This window comes from Ranitomeya variabilis, chromosome 4, assembly GCF_051348905.1.
Source record: "Ranitomeya variabilis isolate aRanVar5 chromosome 4, aRanVar5.hap1, whole genome shotgun sequence".
Lineage (NCBI taxonomy): Eukaryota > Metazoa > Chordata > Amphibia > Anura > Dendrobatidae > Ranitomeya > Ranitomeya variabilis.
Genome location: NC_135235.1, coordinates 428318725 through 428345522, shown reverse-complemented (window position 1 = coordinate 428345522; position 26798 = coordinate 428318725). Strand labels below are relative to the sequence as shown.

General features: G+C 42.9%; 1 protein-coding gene across 9 annotated transcripts in view; it reads right to left on the bottom strand.

Moving 5' to 3' along the window:
• The window catches only part of CCDC57 (coiled-coil domain containing 57), a 122967-nt gene that overhangs the window by 38012 nt on the left and 58157 nt on the right, over positions 1–26798 (bottom strand). For 5 of the 9 annotated variants that reach the window (XM_077251381.1, XM_077251384.1, XM_077251383.1 and 2 more), the window contains 6 exons: positions 16308–16466; positions 14447–14609; positions 12504–12623; positions 2392–2581; positions 2128–2310; positions 1289–1389 (listed from right to left, as the gene is read on the bottom strand). In XM_077251381.1, the coding sequence (XP_077107496.1) occupies positions 1289–1389; positions 2128–2310; positions 2392–2581; positions 12504–12623; positions 14447–14609; positions 16308–16466 (916 nt within the window). The remainder of the gene's footprint in view (positions 1–1288; positions 1390–2127; positions 2311–2391; positions 2582–12503; positions 12624–14446; positions 14610–16307; positions 16467–26798) is intronic. The other 4 variants (XM_077251391.1, XM_077251385.1, XM_077251388.1 and 1 more) reach the window with 2 other exon arrangements.

Sequence of the window (26798 nt, the reverse complement as noted above, 5' to 3'; positions counted from 1 at the left end):
AAGCGCGGCCCTGCGCTTAGTAACCCGATGTTTACCCTGGTTACCAGTGAAGACATCGCTGGATCGGTGTCACACACACCGATCCAGCGATGTCAGCGGGTGATCCAGCGACGAAATAAGGTGCTGGCCTTCTAGCTCCGACCAACGATGTCACAGCAGGATCCAGATCGCTGCTGCGTGTCAAACACAACGATATCGCTATCCAGGACGGTGCAACGTCACGGATCGCTATTGTTATCGTTGTTAAGTTGCTCAGTGTGAAGGTACCTTTAGTCTGAGGGAGATACAGATATGAAATAAGGTTCTACTAACCCGATTTAGTGGTGTATACACAACATTTCCATGGCTTAGACATCCAGCTGCTTCAGGTCCAGTGGGTCATCAGACCGGGAAATCACAGAGAAGGAGAATTTTTCGGATAATGCTAGTATCACATCTGATAGATCTAAGTCCAGACAAAGTATTTGCTGTTCTTCTTTATTCAATCAACGTGTTTCAAAGTACTACAGACTTCTTCATCAGGACAAGAAAACCATTGTTTTCCATGTTTTTTTTGTCCCAATGAAGAAGTCTGTAGTACTTCGAAACGCGTTAAGTGAATAAAGAAGAATAGCAAATACTTTCTGTCCGGACTGGATTTATCAGATGTGATACCAGCAGTGCAGATTATCCAAAGGTTCTCCTTATCTATGATAGAAATCAGACATTTATCTCACAGTCTAGTCATTGTGCAAGATAGAAATGCTTGGCTGTGCCTAGTGCAGGGAGGGGGAAAGGCATGAATCATGTGGGCATCCCCGAATCTTGCACTGTTCACCCTTGGGGTCTACATTGCATATAACAAAGCAGGGCAGACTTATTAGACTACATGCGCCAGAATTCAGGCTCACTTTGTGACACGCACTTCTTAGGCTCTTTCTACACCTAATCTTCCAGGGTTATAGCTTTGCTAAAAGAGGCCTAGCAGGAATTGTACATGGTCAAGTGTGTCATTCAGTGCCATAGTTCTGGGCAGCACAAGTCCTGATTACACAGGACACTGTGCTGCATAGAGATGATCTTTCATGCAGCACCAAAGATCATTTCACCTGACGATAGGCGTTTTGCTCGTTCATCGAGTGATTGGCAACCTGTTTACACTTAAAAATTATTGTGAAATGAGCGTTTCTCGGAACGGTTATTCATGATAATTCTTTGGTGTGACCTTACTAAGAATTAGACTTCCCCGATAAATACGTCTCACTGTCCAGTTTGGCCCGAAGTCTTATCAGCCCATTTAGGAACGAACCTTCTGTGTGAGTTCTGTAACCAGAGACTCTAAGTGAGCTGCTCTTGCCTCCAATTTCTTCTGAGACGCTGCCGACGCCACTTTGTCAGCTCTCAATGCTCCTGAAATAAAGCAAACACGGATATTTCATGACGGCTCTATCTCCATCAGAATTCTGCTTTATGTTCACATATAGATGTAAACCAGACAGTTGCATACGTCATCTATATTTTTGAGGTGGCCCACTGCGTAAGAAGGTATGGCAGACCCAATACTTTTACGCTGGGAGCACTTCTCACCACGTTCCAAAAATACACGTTTCCGAGTCTGAACATGGGTCTCCCACAATTCCCTATTAGATTAGTTCTCGGGAACTCAGAAAGCTCAGAACAGAAGGAGAAGCTGCTCACTACACTGACTAGTGTATTAGCGGCGTGTGCCAGCTCGCTCTTGCAGTTTCACTGTATACATGTGTGATGGTGGTCTCTGTCCAGGCAGCGCGCCCTGTGGCCAAGCAATGTCCATCAAGTTACAGGGAGGTGATGGACATCAGCTATACAGATATGGTTTTTATAGGGATTAAGTCCTTTCACTATGCTTTTTTTCAGGGAGGTTCCAGGCGGAGTACACCTGAAAAAGATGTCATGTGCACATACCCAAAATGGTTAATCAGGCTTTATTGAACATCTCTTATGCCTCCACTAAGAGAATTTTTATCTAGTGGAATGCCCCTTTTGTGTCAAATAATAGAAGTAGTCGCTCCTAGAAGCTCCTATCTGTGACATACAACACCAAGATGAGGAACCCATGGGGACACATGGAAAAATCTTTTCATTGTACATTAATTTTTTAGCATTTACCAATAGTCTCATTCAGGCTACTAATGTGGTTTTGGATGTAGATGTTGTCTGGAGAAACTGTTTTTGCTGTTGAAGGCAGCTCAGAATTGTCCTTTGGTGACAGTGCCTCCTGAAGCTTCTCCTCGCTCAGTCGGTTCTTCTGCTTTAGATCTCGGATTTCTGCTTCCAGTGACCTCACATAATCTAGACACAATAGCAAAATTACAAAGAGGAGAACCAAAGAGAACAAGGGTTATGATAGGACATCCCATGGTGGCATCTCACCAGCAGTGACCACATTCTCCGTAGTGTTACCAGGTGGGGGTTCTGTTCCTTCAGGGGGTGCAGGAGAAATCTGGTCACATAAAGACTCCATTTCTTTTCTCATTTGATCTATGACTTCTCGCAGCTCTGAATTTTGTTGGTGCAGCTTCTGAATTTCTGTTGATGCAAAGTCTGGGACAGGTCCTGGTGTCTACAAGAAGGTAAATGCAATTGGCTGTATTACAGGTAATTCATATTTGCAATAAATTACACTAAATTATAGCACTGATGACCAAATGATGGCTGATAGTTATCATTACCCAGAACATCTCACTAGGGTACTCAGGTCCAGACACTTCAACCAAAAAGGCAGAACAATAAAACGGATTCATCAACAACAGCTTGTGCACAGTTTCCAAGCAGCAACAGTAACATCCATCTAAAACAACTACGAGCACTTGCAAAACCTTTTAGAAATGGACGTCTTGACTTTTAGAAGACCACAGGAGAAAGGTACTCCAGATTAAGTTTTCTTAAATCAGACAGTCTGTGCACCAAAGTGCAATCAATGCCAGTTCTGTTGGTCAAGGTTGGCTATGCCCCCTCTCACTAAGCCCCATCCACTTTCTAGAAAAGTGGTGAGAGTGACATAAAATTGCAAAAAATAAAGGTATAATATTTAAGCGCAAATAAACAAGCATCTAAGACTCTGTACATATTGGGGCAGATTCATGAGCACGCCAGTCTTAATGAAGAGCTCGCTGGAATACGTGTCGAATTCATTAGCAACTACACACCACTTAATGAATCTGGCGCATCTTCTCAGTTGCGTGCGCTTCCTTGCACCTTGCCAGAAATGTTACTTTAGTCAAGGACTGGCGGAAGAAATGCCAGCACTTTATAGAATTTGACAGGTAATCGTAGCCCAACCCCACCGATTTTTACAAAGCTACTTCAAAATTGTGAGAAAACACCAAATGTTACAAATTGTTTGCGCAACTGAGCAATGCACAAAGATTGTGAGACTTTTCAGAGTGTTTTATGACGGTTTTCTAATGAAAACACTGTGATGAATCACCCCCTTATATAAGGAGCCTCCGTTTGGTGCATACGATAGGAAAACCTCCCAGTCTACGCCAATTGTATCTATATGGCTCCATGAACCCAATGACCAAAAGAATATCCTGTTGGCCTCATCAGGCCGATATGCTGTAATAGTAGGCTTATACCAGCGTCTCCGGACACTACTACTCGAATTCCTTTCCTTCTGATGGCACTTCCTTCACATCTATAACAGTGGCTTTGAAAATCACAGTATACAATTGTCTCATAGATAAGATAAGATTAGCGGTCATGTCTTATTAGGTTCATATCTTCATGGCCAGTTACCAGGAGATTTAACCCATTAACAACCACATCAATGTAATTTATAGCATATGGTAATGGCAGGTGTATGGAGTGGGCTCAGGAACTGGGTCTGACCAATATATACGGCAGATGCCGACTGTGTTACAGAGCTGGCATCTATCTGTAAAAGCAGTAAGAGCTTACTCCAATCACTGCGATTTAACCATTTAAATGCTGCTGTTGCGATGTGATAGAGGGGAACCAATGGTTTTTCATGGCAGCCTGCTGAAGGCTGCCATTTTGAACCTCCTGTGAAAATCAAAAACACAATTTCAATATCACTATACATTACCACACTGAAATATTACAGTACAAAGAATAAGTGATCAATTGCAAGTTTAAGTCTCCAAAAGAACTAAAAAAAAAATGTTATATGTAGATCAGGCTCACTCAGCTGTGCACAGAGGTAGACATGGGAACACTGTCTCTTTAAGATCTTCACTTGTTTATTATATATGCGGCATAAACCCATGGTGAAATAAAAAAATAGGGATTTTTGTGTACTCACCGTAAAATCCTTTTCTCCGAGCCAATCATTGGGGGACACAGGACCATGGGTGTTATGCTGCTGCCACTAGGAGGCTGACACTAAGTGAACACATAAAAAATTAACTCCTCCTCTGCAGTATACACCCTCTCTCTGGCTAAGATTGAACCAGTTCGGTAGCAAAGCAGTAGGAGCATTACACAAAAGACAATAAACTATGTCAAAATTGAAATAAAAATTTACAAAAAATTAAAAATAAGAACATTGGGGTTTGAAAAACCAGACGCAAGTGCCTCCTACTGACACCAAGCAACTGGTTCAATCTTAGCCAGAGAGAGGATGTATACTGCAGAGGAGGAGTTAATTTTTTATGTGTTCACTTAGTGTCCTCCTAGTGGCAGCAGCATAACACCCATGGTCCTGTGTCCCTCAATAAGGTGTAGGAGAAATAAACATGGCCACAGGTCAGGATACGGCGTGAACATGGCCTAAGAACACTATATGAGTAGAAGTGGACAACTGGCCATCAGACCTATAGAGTTGGTGGGACATCTCATTACTAAACCATTAATGTGTTAATACGGAATCAGTCTACAACAGGACTGCCCACAGGTCAGGACATGGCCCCACTCGGTGACTGCTGCCCAAACCCAAAACAGGAGCCCAACACCTTCAGAGAAGGTGCATAGGCAGCATCAATAGTAAAAAGTTGGTCACACTTGTCAAACACTATGTTTGACAAGTGTGACCAACCTGTCAATCAGTTTTCCAAGCGATGCTACAGATCGCTTGAAAATCGCTAGCATTCTGCAAGCTAATTACGCTTGTAAAACGCTAGTGTTTAGCGAGAAAACGCATGCGAATTCCACATACGTATTTCCCGCGGTGGAAATTGCCGTGGCAATTCCGTACGTGTGCACACAGCCTAAAGGCGTTTTCCACGAATGAAAGTTCATTTTAAAAATTGTCTGTGTCTGACCGTGTACAGAGCATACCACAGCTCCTGGGCAGGGGAGGAAGCAAAAGACAATACTGACATTACAGCAGGGGATCACAAAGGATTTATTTTGTAAGGTAAAATATTTCACTGACTGTTTTTAAACAATATTTTACCTGACAAAATGTATCCTCTGCGATCTCCTGCTGTAATGTCAGTATTGTCTTTTGCTTCCTCCCCTGCCCAGGAGCTGTGGTATGTTCTCTACACGGTCAGACACAGACAATTTTTAAAATGAACTTTCCTTCGTGAGAAAACCCCTTTAAAAAGCAAATATCCACCCACATGGCTCCTCCTAAAAAGTACGCCAATGACAATAAAAGGAAAGCAGCAAAGGCACAACGTCGAAGACAACAACGGGCAAATGAGACTCTTGAAGAGCAACAGCATCGCTGAGACAAAAACAATGCATATAGCACAAGGGGTAGACAGGTCAAAGAAGAGAGCACTGACAGGAGATGTCAGCACATGGGGAAAGAGAAAGTGGATAGGTGGGTGAGCACATGGGGGAGAGAGATTCTCAATGCTGCAAAGCCTGCCTCCATCGTGACTTTACCGCCCTCCCGATGCGATAGCATCAGGCCTCCATCTAGCAAAGTAATAACTCTGGAATGCTTCAATGGATTTCAGTGATTGTGAAACTGTTTTCTTGTGACATACTGTACTTCATGATAGTGGTAACTTTTGTTCGATGTGACTTGCGTTTATTTGTGAAAATATTGGAAATTTGAAGAAAATTTTGACAATTTTGGAATTTTCAAACTTTTAATTCTTATACCCTTAAACCAGAAACTTATGCATACAAAATAGTTAATAAATAACTAAACTAGGGTAATGTGGAAGGAAAAAAAATTATATTTTACTTTTTTCACAAAAATGTTGCTTTAGACCAAAATTTTTTATTTTAAACAAGGGTAATAGGAGAAAAAGGACCAAAATTTGTTGTGCAATTTCCCCTGAGTATGCAGATGATCTATATGTGGGGGAAAAGTACGGTTTACACTCATGGCAGGGCTTGGAAGTAACACCGTTTGACATTTTGAAGGCAAAAATGGCTGAAATCGAGAGAGGATGCCAAGCTGCGTTTGGAGAGAGCCGGATGTGCCTAAACACTAGACACCTCAAGGAATGTATCTAGACGTGTGGTGAGAACCTTGAACCCCCTAGTGCTTCACAGAAGTTTATAATATAATATAATATTTTTGTGTACTCACCGTAAAATCCGGTGGCGAGCCCAAAGCTGTGAACTGGAAATGTCCTTCGCGGACAGCAAAGTGCAGGAACCACCGGTGTGGGGGAAAGATCGTGATATGAAGATAAGCATCCTTGATGTTGATGGATGCTAGGAACTCCCCCTTATCCATGGAGGAGATGACGGAACGGAGGGACTCCATCCTGAAGTGTCGGACCCTGACAAATTTGTTTAGGAGTTTCAGGACCAGAATGGGCCGCTCCGTTTCGTCTTTTTTTGGAACCAGAAATAAGTTCGAGTAGAACCCCTCGAACCTTTCGTTTTCTGGGACCGGAATAAAGACTCCGCTTTGCCGTAGCGAATCGATGGCCTGTGCCTTTGGCGGGCAAGAACTGTGCCAGAGGGGGGGGGGGGGGGAGAAAACTCTATTTTGTATCCGGCGGACACCAGTTCCCTGACCCATTCGTCATGAACAACGGAGAGCCAGATGCGACGAAAAAGAAGTAGACGATCGTCTATCCTGCTGGTGTCTACTAGATAATGCCATGAGTCACTGAGCCGAGAATCTATGGGACCTGGATCCCTTAGATCTAGATTGTTTAGGTCGGGTCTTCCAGGACTGGTTGGCCCTGTACGAGCCCTGGGGACCTTTGTCCCCACGAGGGAAGCGCCCCAATCCGGAAGATGTGGTTGTAGTGGACCAACCGGGATTGCCACGAAAGGACCAAAACCGCGTCTGTTGCTGACAACAGAAGGGTCGCCTAGTTCTCTGCTGCGGGAGGAATTTACTCTTTCCCCCTGTAGCTTCGGAGATAAGCTGATCCAGTTTCTCTCCAAATAGACGCCCACTCTGGTAGGGCAGATACGTTAAGTACTTTTTGGACGCCGACTCAGCTTTCCATTCCCTGAGCCACAGTGACTCTCTGATGGTGACGGCATTTGAGGCTGCAAGAGCAGCACAATTAGCTGCGTCCAGAGAAGCATGCACCAGATAGTTGCCGGACAAAGAGATCTAATTGGCCAAATCCACTGCTTCCTGGGGAAGGTTACTATCTTGAATGGTTCCGGTCAGGGTATCTGCCCAAGAGACCGTGGCTTTAGCTATCCACGTTGCGGCAAAGAGGGAGAGCGTGCCGAGCCGGAGGTTCTATATCTACCGGTCTGTGGGGTCTTTAACCCCTTCACCCCCAAGGGTGGTTTGCACGTTAATGAACGGGCCAATTTTTACAATTCTGACCACTGTCCCTTTATGAGGTTATAACTCTGGAACGCTTCAACGGATCTTGGCGATTCTGACATTGTTTTCTCGTGACATATTGTACTTCATGATAGTGGTAAAATTTCTTCGATATAACTTGCGTTTATTTGTGAAAAAAACGAATATTTGGCGAAAATTTTGAAAATTTCGCAATTTTCCAACTTTGAATTTTTATGCCCTTAAATCACAGACATATGTCACGCAAAATACTTAATAAGTAACATTTCCCACATGTCTACTTTACATCAGCACAATTTTGGAACCAAAATTTTTTTTTGTGACGGAGTTATAAGGGTTAAAAGTTAACCAGCAATTTCTCATTTTTACAACACCATTTTTTTTTAGGGACCACATCTCATTTAAAGTCATTTTGAGGGGTCTATATGATAGAAAATACCCAAGTGTGACACCATTCTAAAAACTGCACCCCTCAAGGTACTCAAAACCACTTTCAAGAAGTTTATTAACCCTTCAGGTGTTTTACAGGAATTTTTGGAATGTTTAAATAAAAATGAACATTTAACTTTTTTTCACACAAAATTTATTTCAGCTCCAATTTGTTTTATTTTACCAAGGGTAACAGGAGAAAATATACCCCAAAATTTGTTGTACAATTTGTCCTGAGTACGCTGATACCCCATATGTGGGGGTAAACCACTGTTTGGGCGCATGGCAGAGCTCGGAAGGAAAGGAGCGCCATTTGACTTTTCAATGCAAAATTGACTGGAATTGAGATGGGACGCCATGTTGCATTTGGAGAGCCCCTGATGTGCCTAAACATTGAAACCCCCCACAAGTGACACCATTTTGGAAAGTAGACCCCTTAAGGAACTTATCTAGATGTGTGTTGAGCACTTTGACCCAACAAGTGCTTCACAGAAGTTTATAGTGCAGAGCCGTAAAAATAAAAAATCATATTTTTTCACAAAAATGATCTTTTCGCCCCCATTTTTTTATTTCCCCAAGGGTAAGAGAAGAAATTAGACCACAAAAGTTGTTGTGCAATTTGTCCTGAGTACGACGATACCCCATATGTGGGGGTAAACCACTGTTTGGGCGCATGGCAGAGCTCGGAAGGGAAGAAGCGCTATTTTACTTTTCAATGCAAAATTGACTGGAATTAAGATGGGATGCCATGTTGCGTTTGGAGAGCCCTTGATGTGCCTAAACATTAAAAACCCCCACAAGTGACACCATTTTGGAAAGTAGACCCCCTAAGGAACTTATCTAGATGTGTTTTGAGAGCTTTGAACCCCCAAGTGTTTCACTACAGTTTATAACGCAGAGCCGTGAAAATAAAAATTCTTTTTTTTTTCACAAAAATGATTTTTTAGCCCCCAGTTTTGTATTTTCACAAGGGTATCAGGATAAATTGGACCCCAAAAGTTGTTGTCCAATTTGTCCTGAGTACGCTGATACCCCATATGTGGGGGGGAACCACTGTTTGGGCGCATGACAGAGCTCGGAAGGGAAGGAGCGCCATTTGGAATGCAGACTTAAATGGATTGGTCTGCAGGCGTCACGTTGCATTTGCAGAGCCCCTGATGTACCCAAACAGTACAAACCCCCCACAAGTGACCCCATATCGGAAACTAGACCCCCCAAGGAACTTATCTAGATGTGTTGTGAGAACTTTGAACCCCCAAGTGTTTCACTACAGTTTACAACGCAGAGCCGTGAAAATAAAAAATCTTTTTTTTCCCACAAAACTTATTTTTTGGCCCCCAGTTTTGTATTTTCCCAAGGGTAGCAGGAGAAATTGGACCCCAAAAGATGATGTCCAATTTGTCCTGAGTACGCTGATGCCCCATATGTTGGGGTAAACCCCTGTTTGGGCACACGGGAGAGCTCTGAAGGGAAGGAGCACTGTTTTCCTTTTTCAACGCAGAATTGGCTGGAATTCAGATCGGATGCCATGTCCCGTTTGGAGAGCCCCTGATGTGCCTAAACAGTGGAAACCCCCCAATTATAACTGAAACCCTAATCCAAACACACCCCTTACCCTAATCCCAACAGTAACCCTAACCACTCCTCTAACCCAGACACACCCAACCCTATTCCCAACCGTAAATGTAATCCAAACCCTAACCCTATCTTTAGCCCCAACCCTAACTGTAGCCCCAACCCTTGCCCCAACCCTAGCCCTAACCCTAGCCCTAACCCTAGCAATAACCCTAGCCCTATCACTAGCCCTATCACTAGCCCTAACACTAGCCGTAACACTAACCCTAGCCCTAACCCTAGCCCTAACCCTAGCCCTAACCCTAGCCCCAACCCTAGCCCTAACCCTAGCCCTAACCCTAGCCCCAACCCTAGCCCTAGCCCTAACCCTAGCCCCAACCCTAACCCTAGCCCTAACCCTAGCCCCAACCCTAGCCCTAACCCTAACCCTAGCCCTAACGCTTGCCCTCACCCTAACCCTAACCCTAGCCCTAACTCTAGTCCTAACTCTAGCCCTAACCCTAACCCTAATGGGAAAATGGAAATAAATACATTTTTTTAACTTTTGTATTTTTCCCTAACTAAGGGGGTGATGAAGGGGGGTTTGATTTACTTTTATAGCGGGTTTTTTAGCGGATTTTTATGATTGGCAGCCGTCACACACTGAAAGACGCTTTTCATTGCAAAAAATATTTTTTGCGTTACCACATTTTGAGAGCTATAATTTTTCCATATTTGAGTCCACAGAGTCATGTGAGATCTTGTTTTTTGCGGGACGAGTTGACGTTTTTATTGGTAACATTTTCGGACACGTGACATTTTTTGATCGCTTTTTATTCCGATTTTTGTGAGGCAGAGTGATCAAAAACCAGCTATTCATGAATTTCTTTTGGGGGAGGCGTTTATACCGTTCCGCGTTTGGTAAAATTGATAAAGCAGTTTTATTCGTCGGGTCAGTACGATTACAGCAACATCTCATTTATATCATTTTTTTTATGTTTTGGCGCTTTTAGGCTACGTTCACATTTGCGGCCAGCGCCGCAGCGTCGGGCGCCGCAGCGGCGCCGCATGCGTCATGCGCCCCTATATTTAACATGGGGGCGCATGGACATGCGGCGCACTTGCGTTTTGCGCCGCATGCGTCGCTGCGGCGCCTGCGTCCAGGCGCAGGGGACGCAGCAAGTTGCATTTTTGCTGCGTCCAAATTCAATGAAAAAAACGACGCATGCGGCGCAAAACGCAGCGTTGTGCATGCGTTTTGCTGCGTTTTTGTTTGCGTTGTGCGCTGCGGCGCCGACGCTGCGGCGCACAACGCAAATGTGAACGTAGCCTTATACGATAAAAACTATTTTATAGAAAAAATAATTATTTTGGTATCGCTTTATTCTCAGGACTATAACTTTTTTATTTTTTTGCTGATGATGCTGTGTGGCGGCTCGTTTTTTGCGGGACAAGATGACGTTTTCAGCGGTACCATGGATATTTATATCAGTCTTTTTGATCGCGTGTTATTCCACTTTTTATTCGGCGGTATGATAATAAAGCGTTGTTTTTTGCCTCGTTTTTTTTTTTCTTTTCTTACGGTGTTTGCTGAAGGGGTTAACTAGTGGGGCAGTTTTATAGGTTGGGTCGTTACGGACGCGGCGATACTAAATATGTGTACTTTTATTGTTTTTTTTTAATTTAGCTAAAGAAATGTATTTATGGGAATAATAAATATATATATTTTTTCTTTATTTAGGATTTTTTTTTTTTTTTTTTTTTTTTTTTACACACGTGGAGAATTTTTTTTTTACTTTTTTACTTTGTCCCAGGAGGGGACATTACAGATCATTGATCTGACAGTGTGCACAGCACTCTGTCAGATCGACGATCTGCTGTGCAGGGCTGCAGGCTTACCAAGCGCCTGCTCTGAGCAGGCACTCGGTAAGCCACCTCCCTCCCTGCAGGACCCGGATGCCGCGGCCATCTTGGATCCGGGACCTGCGGCGAGGAGGGAGGTAGGAGACCCTCGGAGCAACGCGATCACATCGCGTTGCTGCGGGGGTCTCAGGGAAGCCCGCAGGGAGCCCCCTCCCTGCGCGATGCTTCCCTATACCGCCGGCACACCGCGATCATGTTTGATCGCGGTGTGCCGGGGGTTAATGTGCCGGGGGCGGTCCGTGACCGCTCCTGGCACATAGTGCCGGATGTCAGCTGCGATATGCAGCTGACACCCGGCCGCGATCGGCCGCGCTCCCCCCGTGAGCGCCGTCGATCGGTGATGATGTACTATCCCGTCGGTGGTCATACGGGCCCACCCCACCTCGTCGGGATAGTACGTCCGATGTCAGGAAGGGGTTAATGGAGGAACCATCTGGTAAGGACTGGATAGAAGGGTTTTGGTGGCTAGATGGGGTACAGGTGGATCAACTGGATGGGATTAGGCCATTCCTTCCGCAAATCCGATGAAAAAGGGTATCTCGCCTCCAGAGGTTTCTGACCTGTGAAGCGCTTGTCTTGACATTCCCTATGCTGCCAAACTATATCCTGAAACTCAGGATGATTAGAGAAAATCCTGTGAGGGTGTTTGGTCCTCTTGAAGGATACTGCGTGATCTGGGACAGAGTTAGAGTCCTCGTCGAGCTTCAAGGTTTGGTTGACTGCCTCAATGAGGCCCCATAGAATGTAAGTCCGCAAGGACAGGGTCCTTTCCCCTCTGTACCAGTCTGTCACTGTAAACTTGTTTACTGTAAACGATATCTATAACTCTGTATGTAACCCCTTTCTCATGTACAGCACCATGGAATTAATGGTGCTATATAAATAAATAATAATAATAATAATAATAATAATAAGAGTACATTCCCACCTCTTCTCCTGGACATTTACTTGCCATCTTATGAGCTTGATCCCTTTCCCAGGAAAGCGTGGACACCAGCAGCTGCAACTCCTTCAGTCTCCTGTCCTTTTCCTTCGTGTCAGCCTCCAGCTGTAAATACAGTTTCACTTTAGCTCTGGGAAAACTAATCTTTACCTTTAATGACCATGTACACTTTTGCAGCCATTTTTTATTGTAAGCATAGTCCTTAAGGATTTCTGAAAGACTGTTTGTTTCTACAGCACCAGCATGGGAGACCAATGACTAAAAGACAAAACAAGAGCGCTCCATAGCGTAACACTGATAGTAGAATATCAAGGAAAGGCAAATGTGGTTGGTGATGATTGTGCAAGTAACAGGCAAAACTCTGAAAAGGTATCGAAGATCGAACTTTTGGACTGCTGCTCCACTCGCTCAGCCAGTAAGAGGCTCAAAGCTAAAAACTATCAGAAAAAGGCTGTTGTAATGTTCGTTATCAAAAGTGTTGAAAAGGAGAACATTTATTAATACTTAAAAATTAATGCATTTCAAAGTCTTCGATTTCAATGTATGGTTGGTCTTATGTTTCCCACATGACATGTACTAGTCTTCTAAAAGCAGTCTAAGCAGTTGCTTTTAACTAAGGGTACTGTCACACAGTGCAATTACGATCGCTACGACGGTACGATTCGTGACGTTCTAGCGATATCGTTACGATATCGCAGTGTCTGACACGCAGCAGCGATCAGGGACCCTGCTGAGAATCGTACATCGTAGCAGATCGTTTGAAACTTTCTTTCGTCGCTGGATCTCCCGCTGTCATCGCTGGATCGTTGTGTGTGACAGCGATCCAGCGATGCGTTCGCTGGTAACCAGGGTAAACATCGGGTTACTAAGCGCAGGGCTGCGCTTAGTAACCCGATGTTTACCGTGGTTACCAGCGTAAAAGTAAAAAAAAAAAAACCGTACATACTCACCATCTGATGTCTGTCAGGTCCCTTGCAGTCTGCTTCCCGCTCTGACTGTGAGCGCCGGCCGGAAAGTGAGAGCAGATCACAGCGGTGACGTCACCGCTGCGCTCTGCTCTCACTGTACGGCTGCACTCAGTCAGAGCGGGAAGCAGACTGCAAGGGACCTGACAGACATCAGATGGTGAGTATGTACGGTTTTTTTTTTTTTTACTTTTACGCTGGTAACCACGGTAAACATCGGGTTACTAAGCGCGGCCCTGCGCTTAGTAACCCGATGTTTACCCTGGTTACCAGCGAACCTCGGCATCGCTCCAGCGCCGTGATTGCAAAGTGTGACCGCAGTCTACGACGCTGGAGCGATAATCATACGACGCTGCGACGTCACGGATCGTGCCGTCGTAGCGACAAAAATTGCACGGTGTGACAGTACCCTAAGCCTACTGAAGAGGTCAGATCAATTTAGGCTTTTATATGTTAATAATACAGATGACAGTGTGGGAAACACCATAGGAAGCCGGTAGAAGTGCAAAACAAAAACTCAGCAAATCAGCAAACATTTTTATACATGCGTTTTTGCTGCAGATTTGACTGACTCAATTTAAGTGAATGGGCTAAAAACACTGCAGAAAAGCACAAAGAATTGACAAGCTGCAGGAAAAAAAAACACAATGCAGATACTCAAGGAAAATTACTGATCATGTGCACAACACTTTAGGATTGTCATTGAATTAGCTTGCATAAGGATTCCATAGAGTTTTTGGCATAATTAAGCACGGAAAAAAACGCTGCGAAAACGCATCTAGAATGGACTGTGTGCACACAGCCTAAGGGCCTTTAGGTCCTGACGTATACCATCGACAGAAGGATTGAAGCAATGTGCACCAAGCTTACCTAGAAAATACTGCAATGTATATGAGAAGAAGACAGCTATGGCATAAGACAGGACCTTGCCCAAAATGTAGCTATTATTCTCCAGAAGCTTACCTGTTCCTTGGCCTTACTCAGATTTTCTACAAGTTCCTCCGATTTCTGATATTGTGCTTTCTCTGCCTGTTCACAACGCTTCTGCCAGTCCAATTCCACCTGTACCCTGGCCTGCTCTAAAATCCTCTCCCGCTCCAATGAGCATGCTAGTTGTTGCTGGTACCTGATGAAAAGTAAAAATATAATCAGACCCAAGAAGACAACGTGCAAGTCCCATTTCCTACAAGGCCACCGAAAAATGAAAGCAGGAGTATGCATGGTCGCCTTGGACATCTGCCCCTCTTTGGATGTCTTCTTCTTCAGGTGTTTTTCAGAACCTGAAGTGGAAGAAAAATGCTAAAAAGACTTAACAGCAAAGTGGTTTTACAATAAAAATTAATAGGAAGAGTCTTTCAAGCAATTTTAAATGATTTTTGTTTTTTTTCAAGCATACCTGCTCAAACAAAAAACTCATCAAAGGCTATGTGCACATACCCTAAGGACAGGCAGTTTTTGGTGTGGTTTTGCAAGGACAAACATTATTTACGTTGATTTAATTGGGTTTTTGGAGCATTACTTGATGTTTTAGGTGAGGTTTTTTTAATTAAAAAAAACAAACAACAAAAATCACTCAAAAAAGAACTAGAAGCCAAAAAACTGACATGATGCTTTTTTAACATAAGCATGAAGAAAAAAAACATGACATGCACTATAGACACGTTTTCTCAAATGACTGGGAATTTTTTGCAAACAGAAGTGGATTTTGACTCGATATCCAAGCCAAAAACCACGTCAAGAAACCTAGTGTGAACATAGCCTTACAGCTTCTTCTGTGTATTCCTCAGTTCATGGATGGAATGAATGTCCTGGATGACATCTAAATAGTGATGAGCGAATATACTCGTTACTCCGAGTATTTTTTAGTGCTCGGAGATTTAGTTTTTATTGCCGCAGCTGAATGATTTACATCTGTTAGCCAGCATAAGTACATGTGGGGGTTGCCCGGTTGCTAGGGAATCCCTACATGTACTTATGCTGGCTAACAGATGTAAATCATTCAGCTGCGGCAATAAAAACTAAATCTCTGAGCACTAAAAAATACTCAGAGGACACCCGAGCATGCTCGAGAAATCTCGAGTAACGAGTATATTCGCTCATCACGACATCTAAACACTAATTTCTAAAACAGATGTCTTCTTGTGTCCATCTAATGGTTGCCCTGAGACGTTACCATTGATGAAATGTCACAGCACCCAGGGAATACAGTGCAACCTCATCATATCACATTACATTACTCCAGATGCCTAGAAAATGTAAGGGGCCCAGGGCAAGTCACAGGTAAGTTTATTAATTGCAGGTTTGGGGAGTAAGACTTTTTTGAACTCCTAAAAACCTTTCTAGTGAAATTTGATAGGTTAGGGGACGTTCACATATCACAGTTGTGTCCAATACGGAAGCTGCCAATCCCAAATCTGACCACGCAGGAAACGATGAGATCCGTTTTATCATCAGTTTTTCGCCAGTATTTTTTTAATTATACTAGGGGGAAAAATAAAGGGAGCCATAAGATTAGTAAGCAGAGACATACTAGATGGACAAGGCACTTACAATAAGAAAATGGTGCCACCTAGTGTAGTGCCACAATAACAATGTACTCCCAATACCATAAAATCTCCAACTTTTCTCCCAGTGACATGCTAAGTGAACATGGCTGTGTAAATGTTTTCTGTGATATAGGCCCTCAAAGTGAGATTGGTGGATAGAATATTGCGGTCCTGCAGCGATTGACAGAGTCTTTACTGACCCACCAACATAACTCCGTCATGTGCCTGAAATCAGAAAACATTCTTTTCTACTGACAACATCCCCCCTCATAATTTACCTTTCGACATCTTTTTGGTACTTTGTTATTTCAGCTTTCATCTTGTGCTCCTCTCCTTGCATAGCCTGAATCTGGAGATCTTTACTGACAGTGTTTTTAGATACTTGGGTAACATAGGAATCCCAGCCGTTCTTCAGAGTGGTGACATCATCCTTCAACCTTTCGGAGAAAGGAGCTGTATTTTAGCAACCTTTGATTTAAGAAAATTTGCTTATTGCAGACTATAAGAGAATGCATTTTTGAGACTCCAGAGACCTTTTCATATAATTGTCTGAGGTAATGGCATTATTGGCAAATGGAAAAGCTGAGGTAGCCCCTCTCAAATTCCTGCATGGTCAAAAGTTAGCTGTTACTCACCTGTCCCGGGTCCAGCATCCGGCTTTGACTCCTTCTCCTATGGCTAGCTTCCTCTGTACTAGTCCATGCCAGGTTACTCTGGTCACCTGGCAACCATCTCTGATGTCATCACACCACACCTTTTAAGGCTGGCTCAGGCATGTGCACCAGAGTATTCAGGAATGTATAGCACTTCGCTATTACAAGCTTTTTGCCTCTTCTACCTCAAGACTCTGTTTTAGCCAGTGACTTCCCAGCAACTACTGACTGCATATATCCTGTGAACGACCTCTCAGCTCTGCTGATTGAAAACTACAGCACATCATTTGTCTTATCAGGGTACCAGATCACATATATGTTCCTGATATTAAAGGGAACCTGTCCTATCCAGAAAGTTTACTTAGGTCACTTTCACACTTCCGTCTTTCTTTTTCCGTCACAATCCGTCGTTTTGTGAAAAACCGCTACGTCATCACAGGTCATTGTCTCGCTATGCATCACTGGGAAACGAAGCTGCCGGCAGCATTGCGAGCATCAGGGTTTTTATCAATTATTTTTATCATGGGTTGTGTTGTGTATGCGCTTTCGCAGCAAAAAACGGCAGAGAAGACGCATACACAACGTGTGTACATAGCCTTCTAGGGTGCACTGGAACCGTCAAAAAAACGGCTCCAGTGCATCCCCTTTTTACAATCAGCACAGAATCCGTCTTTTCAACATTTTGACGGATCCTGTGCAGATTGTAACAACAGAAGTGTGAAAGAGGCCTTACCCGCAGACATAGGTTCTCCTATAGATATAGGTTTCCTTCAACCATATCCTTGCTGTAAGCTTCTGATTGCACATACTTCTCTAGTGTCATGTGTGAATGCATCAAGTGTTAACAGTTTTGCTCGCTCGTTTGATGTCTTGCATACCCAGTTGTCTGGTTCCTCACTAATTCACTTTTTTTACTTTTCCACTGCATCATCCCCACCAGTCTGTGCTGCTCACAATAACCTACAGCCTAGAGAATTCAAGTCATCATAACATCAGCTCTCCCCCAAGGCATATGCAGGCTAAGGATGAGATTCTTGCATGCTTTTTGTAGAGTTTTTGACATTTCACGCACTTTTTGTTTGTTTGTTTGTTTGCACCAAATTCATCTTTCCATTTGTACTTTTAATTACCGTAGGTCTATTTTGTTTGTGTTTGGCTGTTTTTTTCTATATTGGTTACTATGGCTGTGGTTTTGAGTTTTCCAGAAGTTTTCAATTACGGTAATCGACTTTTTGAAACCTCACAAAATTTGATGCAAATGCACTAGTCACCCTCTGGAGTGATTTCATGGTCACCAGACATTTCGGAGAAAGTTTTTTGACTTGATGCATAAAATTTGTATAAACAGTAAAAAAGAGAAAAATTACATTTATTATATATCTATTTTAAATCAGCATCGTTTTACAAAAGTCCTTTTATTTTTCTTACTTTCAATTAAATGTACAATTCCTGTTATTTAAAAAGACCACTTTTAAAGTGACTGATGGGCCTATATGACAGAGAACCCTCAAAGAAGACACCATTTTAAAACTGTACCCCTCAAATTATTCAAAACCGCTTTTAGGAAGTTTCTTCAGACACCTTAAAGGTGTCAGGGCAAAGTGTGATGAAAAAAATAAACATTTTTCCATTAAAATGTTGATTTAGATCTACATTTTTCATTATCTCAAGGAGCAATAGGAGAAAATGGACCACAAAATTTATTAAGCAATTTCTATTAAAAGTGGCAATTCCTCACATGGCACCAGAAACTACTGTTTAGACGTACAGCAGGGCTAGGAAGGGAAGGAGCACATTTGATTTTTGTGCACAAGCTTGGCAGCAACAGATTATGGAACCATGATGCATTTTGAAAACAAGAACCATCAAGGAATTCTTCTAAGGGGGTTGAGAGCATTTTGAACCCACTCATGCAGCACTGAATTTTATAACATTGGGCCGCAAAATTAAAAAAAAAAAAAAATCCTAATAAAATGTTGATTTAGCCCCAAATTGTGTATTTTTCACAGAGGAGAAAATGGAGCCCACAATTTGCTATGCAATTTCTCCAAAATGCGGAAAGGAGCAGTATTTGGATTTTGAAGCACAAGTTTGAGAGTAAAGGTACCTTCACACTCAGCAACTTTACAACGAGAACGACTACGATCCGTGACGTTGCAGCGTCCTGGATAGCGATCTCGTTGTGTTTGACACGCAGCAGCGATCTGGATCCCGCTGTGATATCGCTGGTCGGAGCTAGAAGTCCAGAACTTTATTTGGTCGTCAGGTCGGCGTGTATCGTCGTGTTTGACAGCAAAAGCAACGATGCCAGCAATGTTTTACATGGAGCTAACGACCTGTGAGAACGATAAGTGAGTCGCTGTTACGTCACAGGATCGCTCCTGCATCGTTCTGGAGCTGCTGTGTTTGACGTCTCTACAGCGACCTAAACAGCGACGCTGCAGCGATCGGCTCGTTGTCTATATCGCTGCAGCGTTGCTGAGTGTGACGGTACCTTTATACTTTAAAAACAAAAGAAAAAAAGTGGTCAGCACTCACCAAACCCGATGCTGTAAAATGTCTTTATTTGGACATGGACATGGACAGGGAGAACCTGGTGTCTAAGGATGACAGCTGTTTCGCGCTACATGCGCTTCCACAGATTGAATTATAAATATATTTTTGGTTGAGCACCCCTTATGCCCATGCATTGAGTAGGAGGTATAGGAGCTGGTGCAGCGTATTGTAGCACGCCGATAGGTGATCGCATAGGACAGCAGTGCGGGTATATATGTTTTCCTTTTTTTTTACCTTTATACTTTATTGGCACCATTTGCATAGCTCCTGAGGTGCCAGAACAGCAGATAACTCGCAGGCACAAATAGGTCAGTACTTGTCAGCAGCCGCTAATTAATGTATAAGGCTGCTGTGTTCCAACTCATACATCACTTAGTTCTGGCAGCTGCCTGAGTGGTTTTCAGCAGATTGATGATGATGTCACTGATCTGAAATTGATGAGCTCATGTCATTCTGGAGGACCCCTTTAAGTGGGTATTCCCAGCTATGCTTGGCACACTAAGATAATAATATTTAGAATTGAGAGTCCTCAGTGGTTGATACCTTTTAATGGCTAACTGAAAAGATGGTAACAAATTGCAAGCTTTCGAGACTACATACGTCTCTTCATCAGGCAAAGACTAAAACAAATTCTGAAGAATCACATATTTATGCACAACATAGTATAGAGAAAAAAAAAAAAAAAAAAGAGGGGAAAAAAAACCATGGATAAGCTAGGTGACATGAAGCAGAATTACCATGGGTGATAAACAGTTACGTCCATAAATATTGGGCCAATTCTTAGATAAGGATTGTTTTATTGTCCTGTGATTAGGGTCTCGTTCTGTTGTGATGACCCCACATGGTCTGAGGGGCAAGTTCATTAGTTGATGTAAAAAGACATAAATCCGTGTGACACATTCATTCCTGCATTTAGAGTGTCAAAGGTCGTCATAAGTTTATACTCCCAGACTCTTCTGTCTCTCTGAGTTTTGAAGTTACTTTTCAATACAAGTAATTTCATGTCCATAATGCTATGATTTGGGAGACAGAAATGTATTGCCACAGGTATATCCATTCTTTTTTCTTTTATTGTATGGCGATCCATTTTTCCAGACCCCCCACTACTGTGTTTTAGGCAGCCCCCAAATCTAAGAAGCATCATTGTCAGAAGCTCCCTGTCCTCTCCAACAGCTGCAGGTACCTTTCCCTGCAATCAGAAAAAATGTAAAACCTGTCCATTTATAATGACCACGGACAAGATAAAAATCCCCAATTCACACCAGGACTACAAGATACCAGGTACATTCAGCTGCATCACTTCTAATGTGGTGTACCTAATTATTTGTACTAAATGTCCAAATGGGGGTCTGTATGTGGGGGAGACAGGGCAGAAACTGAGAACAAGGATGAACTCTCATCGCCATACAATAAAAGAAAAAAGAATGGATATACCTGTGGCAATACATTTCTGTCTCCCAAATCATAGCATTATGGACATGAAATTACTTGTATTGAAAAGTATGATGAGGGAATATGGGTCACAAGGGCCCAGACAAAACGACCAATAAGTCCAAGGTAAACTAATGTATGTAAAAGATTCAAAAAACTTTATTACACAGAATTCATATACAAAATATGACATACATTACATATACAGGGTACAGGTGAGTATCAGGTGCTGCACGGTGTGCCTCAACTCCGCATACTAAAAACCAAACAGATTAAGGACGCACGGAGCCCAAGACACACACACCCATATTAATCAAAGCATGTGCCAATTGCAACCTAATCAATAATTCCATCAATATGTTTATACTACACATCTCAGACTATATACAGCCTCAATCGGACCAGAAGACAGGTCCCACTAGTGTATACAGACAAATAGCTGTCCAATGCAGTATGTCCATTAGAGGCAAAAGAAGGTCCAATTTACCTTAGATGGAAAGCTGGGTGGAATGTCCACAGGATCCGTGCGTCCTCCCCGACGCACGTTTCGGTTATTACACCTTCCTCAGGGGGCCCTGAGGAAGGTGTAATAACCGAAACGTGCGTCGGGGAGGACGCACGGATCCTGTGGACATTCCACCCAGCTTTCCATCTAAGGTAAATTGGACCTTCTTTTGCCTCTAATGGACATACTGCATTGGACAGCTATTTGTCTGTATACACTAGTGGGACCTGTCTTCTGGTCCGATTGAGGCTGTATATAGTCTGAGATGTGTAGTATAAACATATTGATGGAATTATTGATTAGGTTGCAATTGGCACATGCTTTGATTAATATGGGTGTGTGTGTCTTGGGCTCCGTGCGTCCTTAATCTGTTTGGTTTTTAGTATGCGGTGTTGAGGCACACCGTGCAGCACCTGATACTCACCTGTACCCTGTATATGTAATGTATGTCATATTTTGTATATGAATTCTGTGTAATAAAGTTTTTTGAATCTTTTACATACATTAGTTTACCTTGGACTTATTGGTCGTTTTGTCTGGGCCCTTGTGACCCATATTCCCTCATTGTCTCCTAGTAGCGACTTGTCCTGTACTTAGTCCCATTATAGGTTTGTATGGCGGTAATTATTGGTTAGCCTTTATGGCTTCCTTACCAGCTATGTGTTTCTTTGTTGTTTTTTTGCTTATTCATTGTATTGAAAAGTAACTTCAAAACTCAGAGAGACAGAAGAGTCTGGGAGTATAAACTTATGACGACCTTTGACACTCTAAATGCAGGAATGAATGTGTCACACGGATTTATGTCTTTTTACATCAACTAATGAACTTGCCCCTCAGACCATGTGGGGTCATCACAACAGAACGAGACCCTAATCACAGGACAATAAAACAATCCTTATCTAAGAATTGGCCCAATATTTATGGACGTAACTGTTTATCACCCATGGTAATTCTGCTTCATGTCACCTAGCTTATCCATGGTTTTTTTTCCCCTCTTTTTTTTTTTTTTTTTCTCTATACTATGTTGTGCATAAATATGTGATTCTTCAGAATTTGTTTTAGTCTTTGCCTGATGAAGAGACGTATGTAGTCTCGAAAGCTTGCAATTTGTTACCATCTTTTCAGTTAGCCATTAAAAGGTATCAACCACTGAGGACTCTCAATTCTAAATATTTTTCTATCTACTGGCTAACACGGTACCAAGATATATTTCTTTCCTGTAAGATAATAATAGCATTTCTCCAGGGCTTCAATAGGAGACACAGGAAACCATGGGTGTACACTGCTGCCACAAAGATATACACCCGTAAGAAAAAATGTTTCTCTTCCTCAGTAGGCTACCCCTGCCTAGTGGCAAATAAGCTATTCAGTTTAGCTTAGTGTCACTTAGGGGCAGGAACCAGGAAAGAAGTCTGGATCTCCAAACCAGTTTCGGCCAAATAATGTATTTTTTTTCTAATCTTCCTTGTCTGATCAGATATAGTAACAGAGAGAGATGGGCTGCTCTGTTTTCCCAACCCAAATGACAGAGAAGACGGTTCTGCCAAGGGTCAGTATGTATCCTCCTGTCTGGACGGCAGGACCTTTTCTTCTCCTAATGCATTCAGCGTTATGGCATTAGTGTGGACAGACAGTCCTTGTCCTTTTTCTCCTGCCTGCCTGGGCCCCCTGAGCCAGGTGCATGAATGCAGCAAATACCGACACAATGATCATCTCTTCACAGATACAGATCTTGGAAAGATCTTCAGGACAGCAAGTAGATCTTATCCCCGCGTCCAGCTGCATTGCGCCAGCTCCCAGCCCATCCCTTCAATATTCATCCTCTTTTTTATTCTTTCAAGAAGTTCAAGTCAGAAGGAATCCCCATCATCTTCGTGGACCAGGACAGGCCTTGAAGATCAGGGTACGCGGAAGTGGTTAACTTCCTCGCAAATGTTCTATGGAGATTTTCAAATCGACCAGACCTGCTCTCTCAAGGTCCTCTGTTCCACTCGAATTGCGAGCCACTCAGCATGGCTGTTGAAAATCTTTAGGGTTTTCTGATCAGGTTCTGTAGACCATGATCAAGACACAAAAGCCATCATCATCTCGTATCAACCATCATAACAGGAAGGCTTGCTTCCACTTGTGCAAATCTCTTAAGGTCTTCCTTATGTTTTTTTTCACTACCTTCCCTTCTTGCTTTCCAGCATATGGGTCTTGTGATTGGCGTAGCCCCTCAGATCTTTCAAGGGCAATGTCTTGGCCCTGTCCATTCTCTTCCAGAAAGACATAGCTTCTAAACCTCAAGTCAGGAACTTTTTTTTTTAGTGTGTGGCCCACTCTGTTCTTCCTTACCGCCCTCCCTTGAATCCTTGGGAACTTAACCTGGTGCTTAGAACTTGGCTCTTCTTTTCTTAGCTCTTTTCTCATTCTTCACCTGGACAAGGTGCTGTTGCGTCCGGTGCCTTTGTTCCCTCCCAAGATGGTTGCTTCCTTTCACCTTAATGAAGAGATCTTCATCCTTCTCTTTACTCTTCTAATCCTTACACTGTTTGGATCTGGTCAGAGCGATGCATCACTACATGAAGGTGACAGCTTCCTTCAGACATTCAGATTCCCTGTTCATCATCCCAGAAGGACATCGCTGAGATCTTTAAGCCTCTTAAGGTGACTATTGCCCACTTCATTGCCCTCCTGGAAGCTTATGAGGCCAAAACAAAAGCGTCCTCTCCACGGTGTCAAGACTCATTCCACTTGAGAAGTGGGGGCATACTGGGCTGTTGATCTTGCAGCTTTGAAAGGATACTACTTGGCACTCCGTTCACACTTTGTTAAAGTTCTACAGGGTTCACACTTTTGCCTTGGAGAATGTGAATCTGTTTAGAATGTTGCACAATCGGTAGTCACTGTGTTTACCTCCTAAGGGAATTACCTTAAAGATTTATATATATTTCACGCTCTGGGGACTGCTTTGTGACAGAGATAAGAGGATTTTTGGACATATCATAAAATGACTTTCTCGTAGCCTTCATGGGGGGACATAGTACCCACCCTTTGTTTATGTTGCCCTGAGCATTAATAAAAAAAAACTGCATCCCCTACTGCTTTGCATACTAACTGACCACCTTTGATGCTGGTAGGCGGGTGTAGCGTGCTGGTGATGAACAGACTTTTTTACTTAAGGTTGCAAATTGCCTCTTCTGAGAAAAAGAGGACTTAACTCTATAGCGCTACCTGTTGGAAGTAGCGATCCTACAAGTCACAATCAACCCTCTAACGAGTCGTGCAATATGACTTAGGATAAAAGCCAAATCAGTATCTCAATTCGCAGACACGGTGTTTCGGGCTGTTGGCCCTCGTCAGTGCGAAGCATGAGAACTGATTTGGCTAGGTGAGAGGCTCTGGACTGGGGTCTAAGGGGTAACGTTTCTCCTTATGGAGAGTGACATACCATCTCTGGCTTGTCAAGGTAAGGAGGCTTATTTGCCGTACAATGCTCCTCTGGGAAATTAAATATGCAAATTGCCTTACCTTGACAAGCCAGAGATGGTATGTCACTCTCCATAAGGAGAAACGCTACCCCTTAGACCCCAGTCCAGAGCCTCTCACCTAGCCAAATCAGTTCTCATGCTTCGCACTGACGAGGGCCAACAGCCCGAAACACCGTGTCTGCGAATTGAGATACTGATTTGGCTTTTATCCTAAGTCATATTGCACGACTCATTAGAGGGTTGATTGTGACTTGTAGGATCACTACTTCCAACAGGTGGCGCTATAGAGTTAAGTCCTCTTTTTCTCAGAAGAGGCAATTTGCATATTTAATTTCCCAGAGGAGCATTGTACGGCAAATAAGCCTCCTTACCTTGACAAGCCAGAGATGGTATGTCACTCTACTTACTTAAGGTTATAATTCCTAGTGTCAGCCTCCTGGTGGTAGCAACGTACACTCATGGTTTCCTGCGTCTTCCAATGAAGGGATTATACAGCAAGTCAAAAAATCCTCGTATTTTGTGGTAAAGCATTGTTTCCATCAAGTTTTAGTATTTTTTTACATTATTACAAATTTTATTGAACTTTTTTTTTACTTAGTACAACTTAGGTACATGAACTATTTATATCTTAATCACTAGCCTAATATACTTCAATACCAACGTAATACAGCGTATTAGCCCAGTCTGTATTACGTTGACAAATGACCTGTTAGACCCTTTTTGTGGCAGGGCCTAACAGGCCCACTGTAGCTGGCAGAACTAGAGTCCATTACATAGCAACCATTAGCACTCGGCAATTGGATCCCCAGGGAACAACAGGAGCAATGGAAGATTGAGCTTCTCCCTCTCACAACCATCGAGATGGCTTGATCATTACTGACGGCCTCATTAAATTGAAAAAAATCAATGTGCTAGCACTGATCATGGCAATTGCCATTGCTGATGGCTGTGCCCACTTCTGGGAAGCTACTAAAGGCATCCAGCATTTACAGATACATGAGATTCGGCGGCATGTATCTTTGCAAAATTCAATTCAATGTCTGCTCATCAGAGCAAACAACAGATGAAGTGGTCTAGGAGTGTAATCATATGACCGTCATCTACATCATCAGCATCATAATGCTGCAGAGATTGCCACACCAGCTTCTTACACTGCGGCTAGAAGGGCAGCTGGGAGCCAATACTGGCACAACAGGAGTGCCATATACACGTGCTTTTCCCAGAACAAAAAAGACTGTTTACTGCGTTTGCTGAATTTTTTTTCCAGAAAGATGACCATCCCTTTAAACATTATTTTACAGCTTTTATCTATGTTTAATTTATACAAAAGGTTCACTAATTTTGCATACAAAGTTCCATTCTTATCTTGTACTGATCCTCTATTAATGTCCGGTGCAGACTTCACTGGTGCTTCTCATTAAAGCGTTTGTCTGGAGCTAACGTATCGATAACTAATTTGTAGGACAGGTCTTCAACATCATATTACTGGGGTCTAACACTGGGCACCCCCATGGGCCAGATATAAACCATGTGCGGAGCACAACACTAGCTCCATATAGTATTTACTGGCCGCTCCCAGGTACCGTAACTCATCCCCCTTACGCTGGGTACCGCAACCACCAATCAATACTGAGGACGTATCCTCTGGTGGATCATCAATATCTTACTTTAAAAAAGGGTTACCAAAGTAAGGATAATGATCCAAGACTACATACGGTCATAAAACTCAGCCATAGCACTTCATGCCCATACAGTCACACAACCTTATCTGTATGATATAAGTTCATGTCCGCCTGTAAATTATAAACTCTAGGACATTGTCACCACTATCTCAGAACGTCTTGGAGGTTATCCAGAAATTCGTCCTATTACTGAGACACAGAGGAGAACAGGATAAACATGAGATCATCGTTCTCCGAGAATACAGCCTGAATCCAATAATGCCTCAAGTACAACACGATATCACTGAATTAGAGGACACATATCATGTCCCTGAAGCTCATCTCACGGGCTTCTGAAAATAATGCAGAGCAAGAATCATTTGCCTTTAGGACACAGATTTCTTAATTGTGCCATGACAATCAGAGGTTAAACTATTATTATAACCCACTGCCAACTGTATACCATAGATTCATATATCCAATTGGTTCT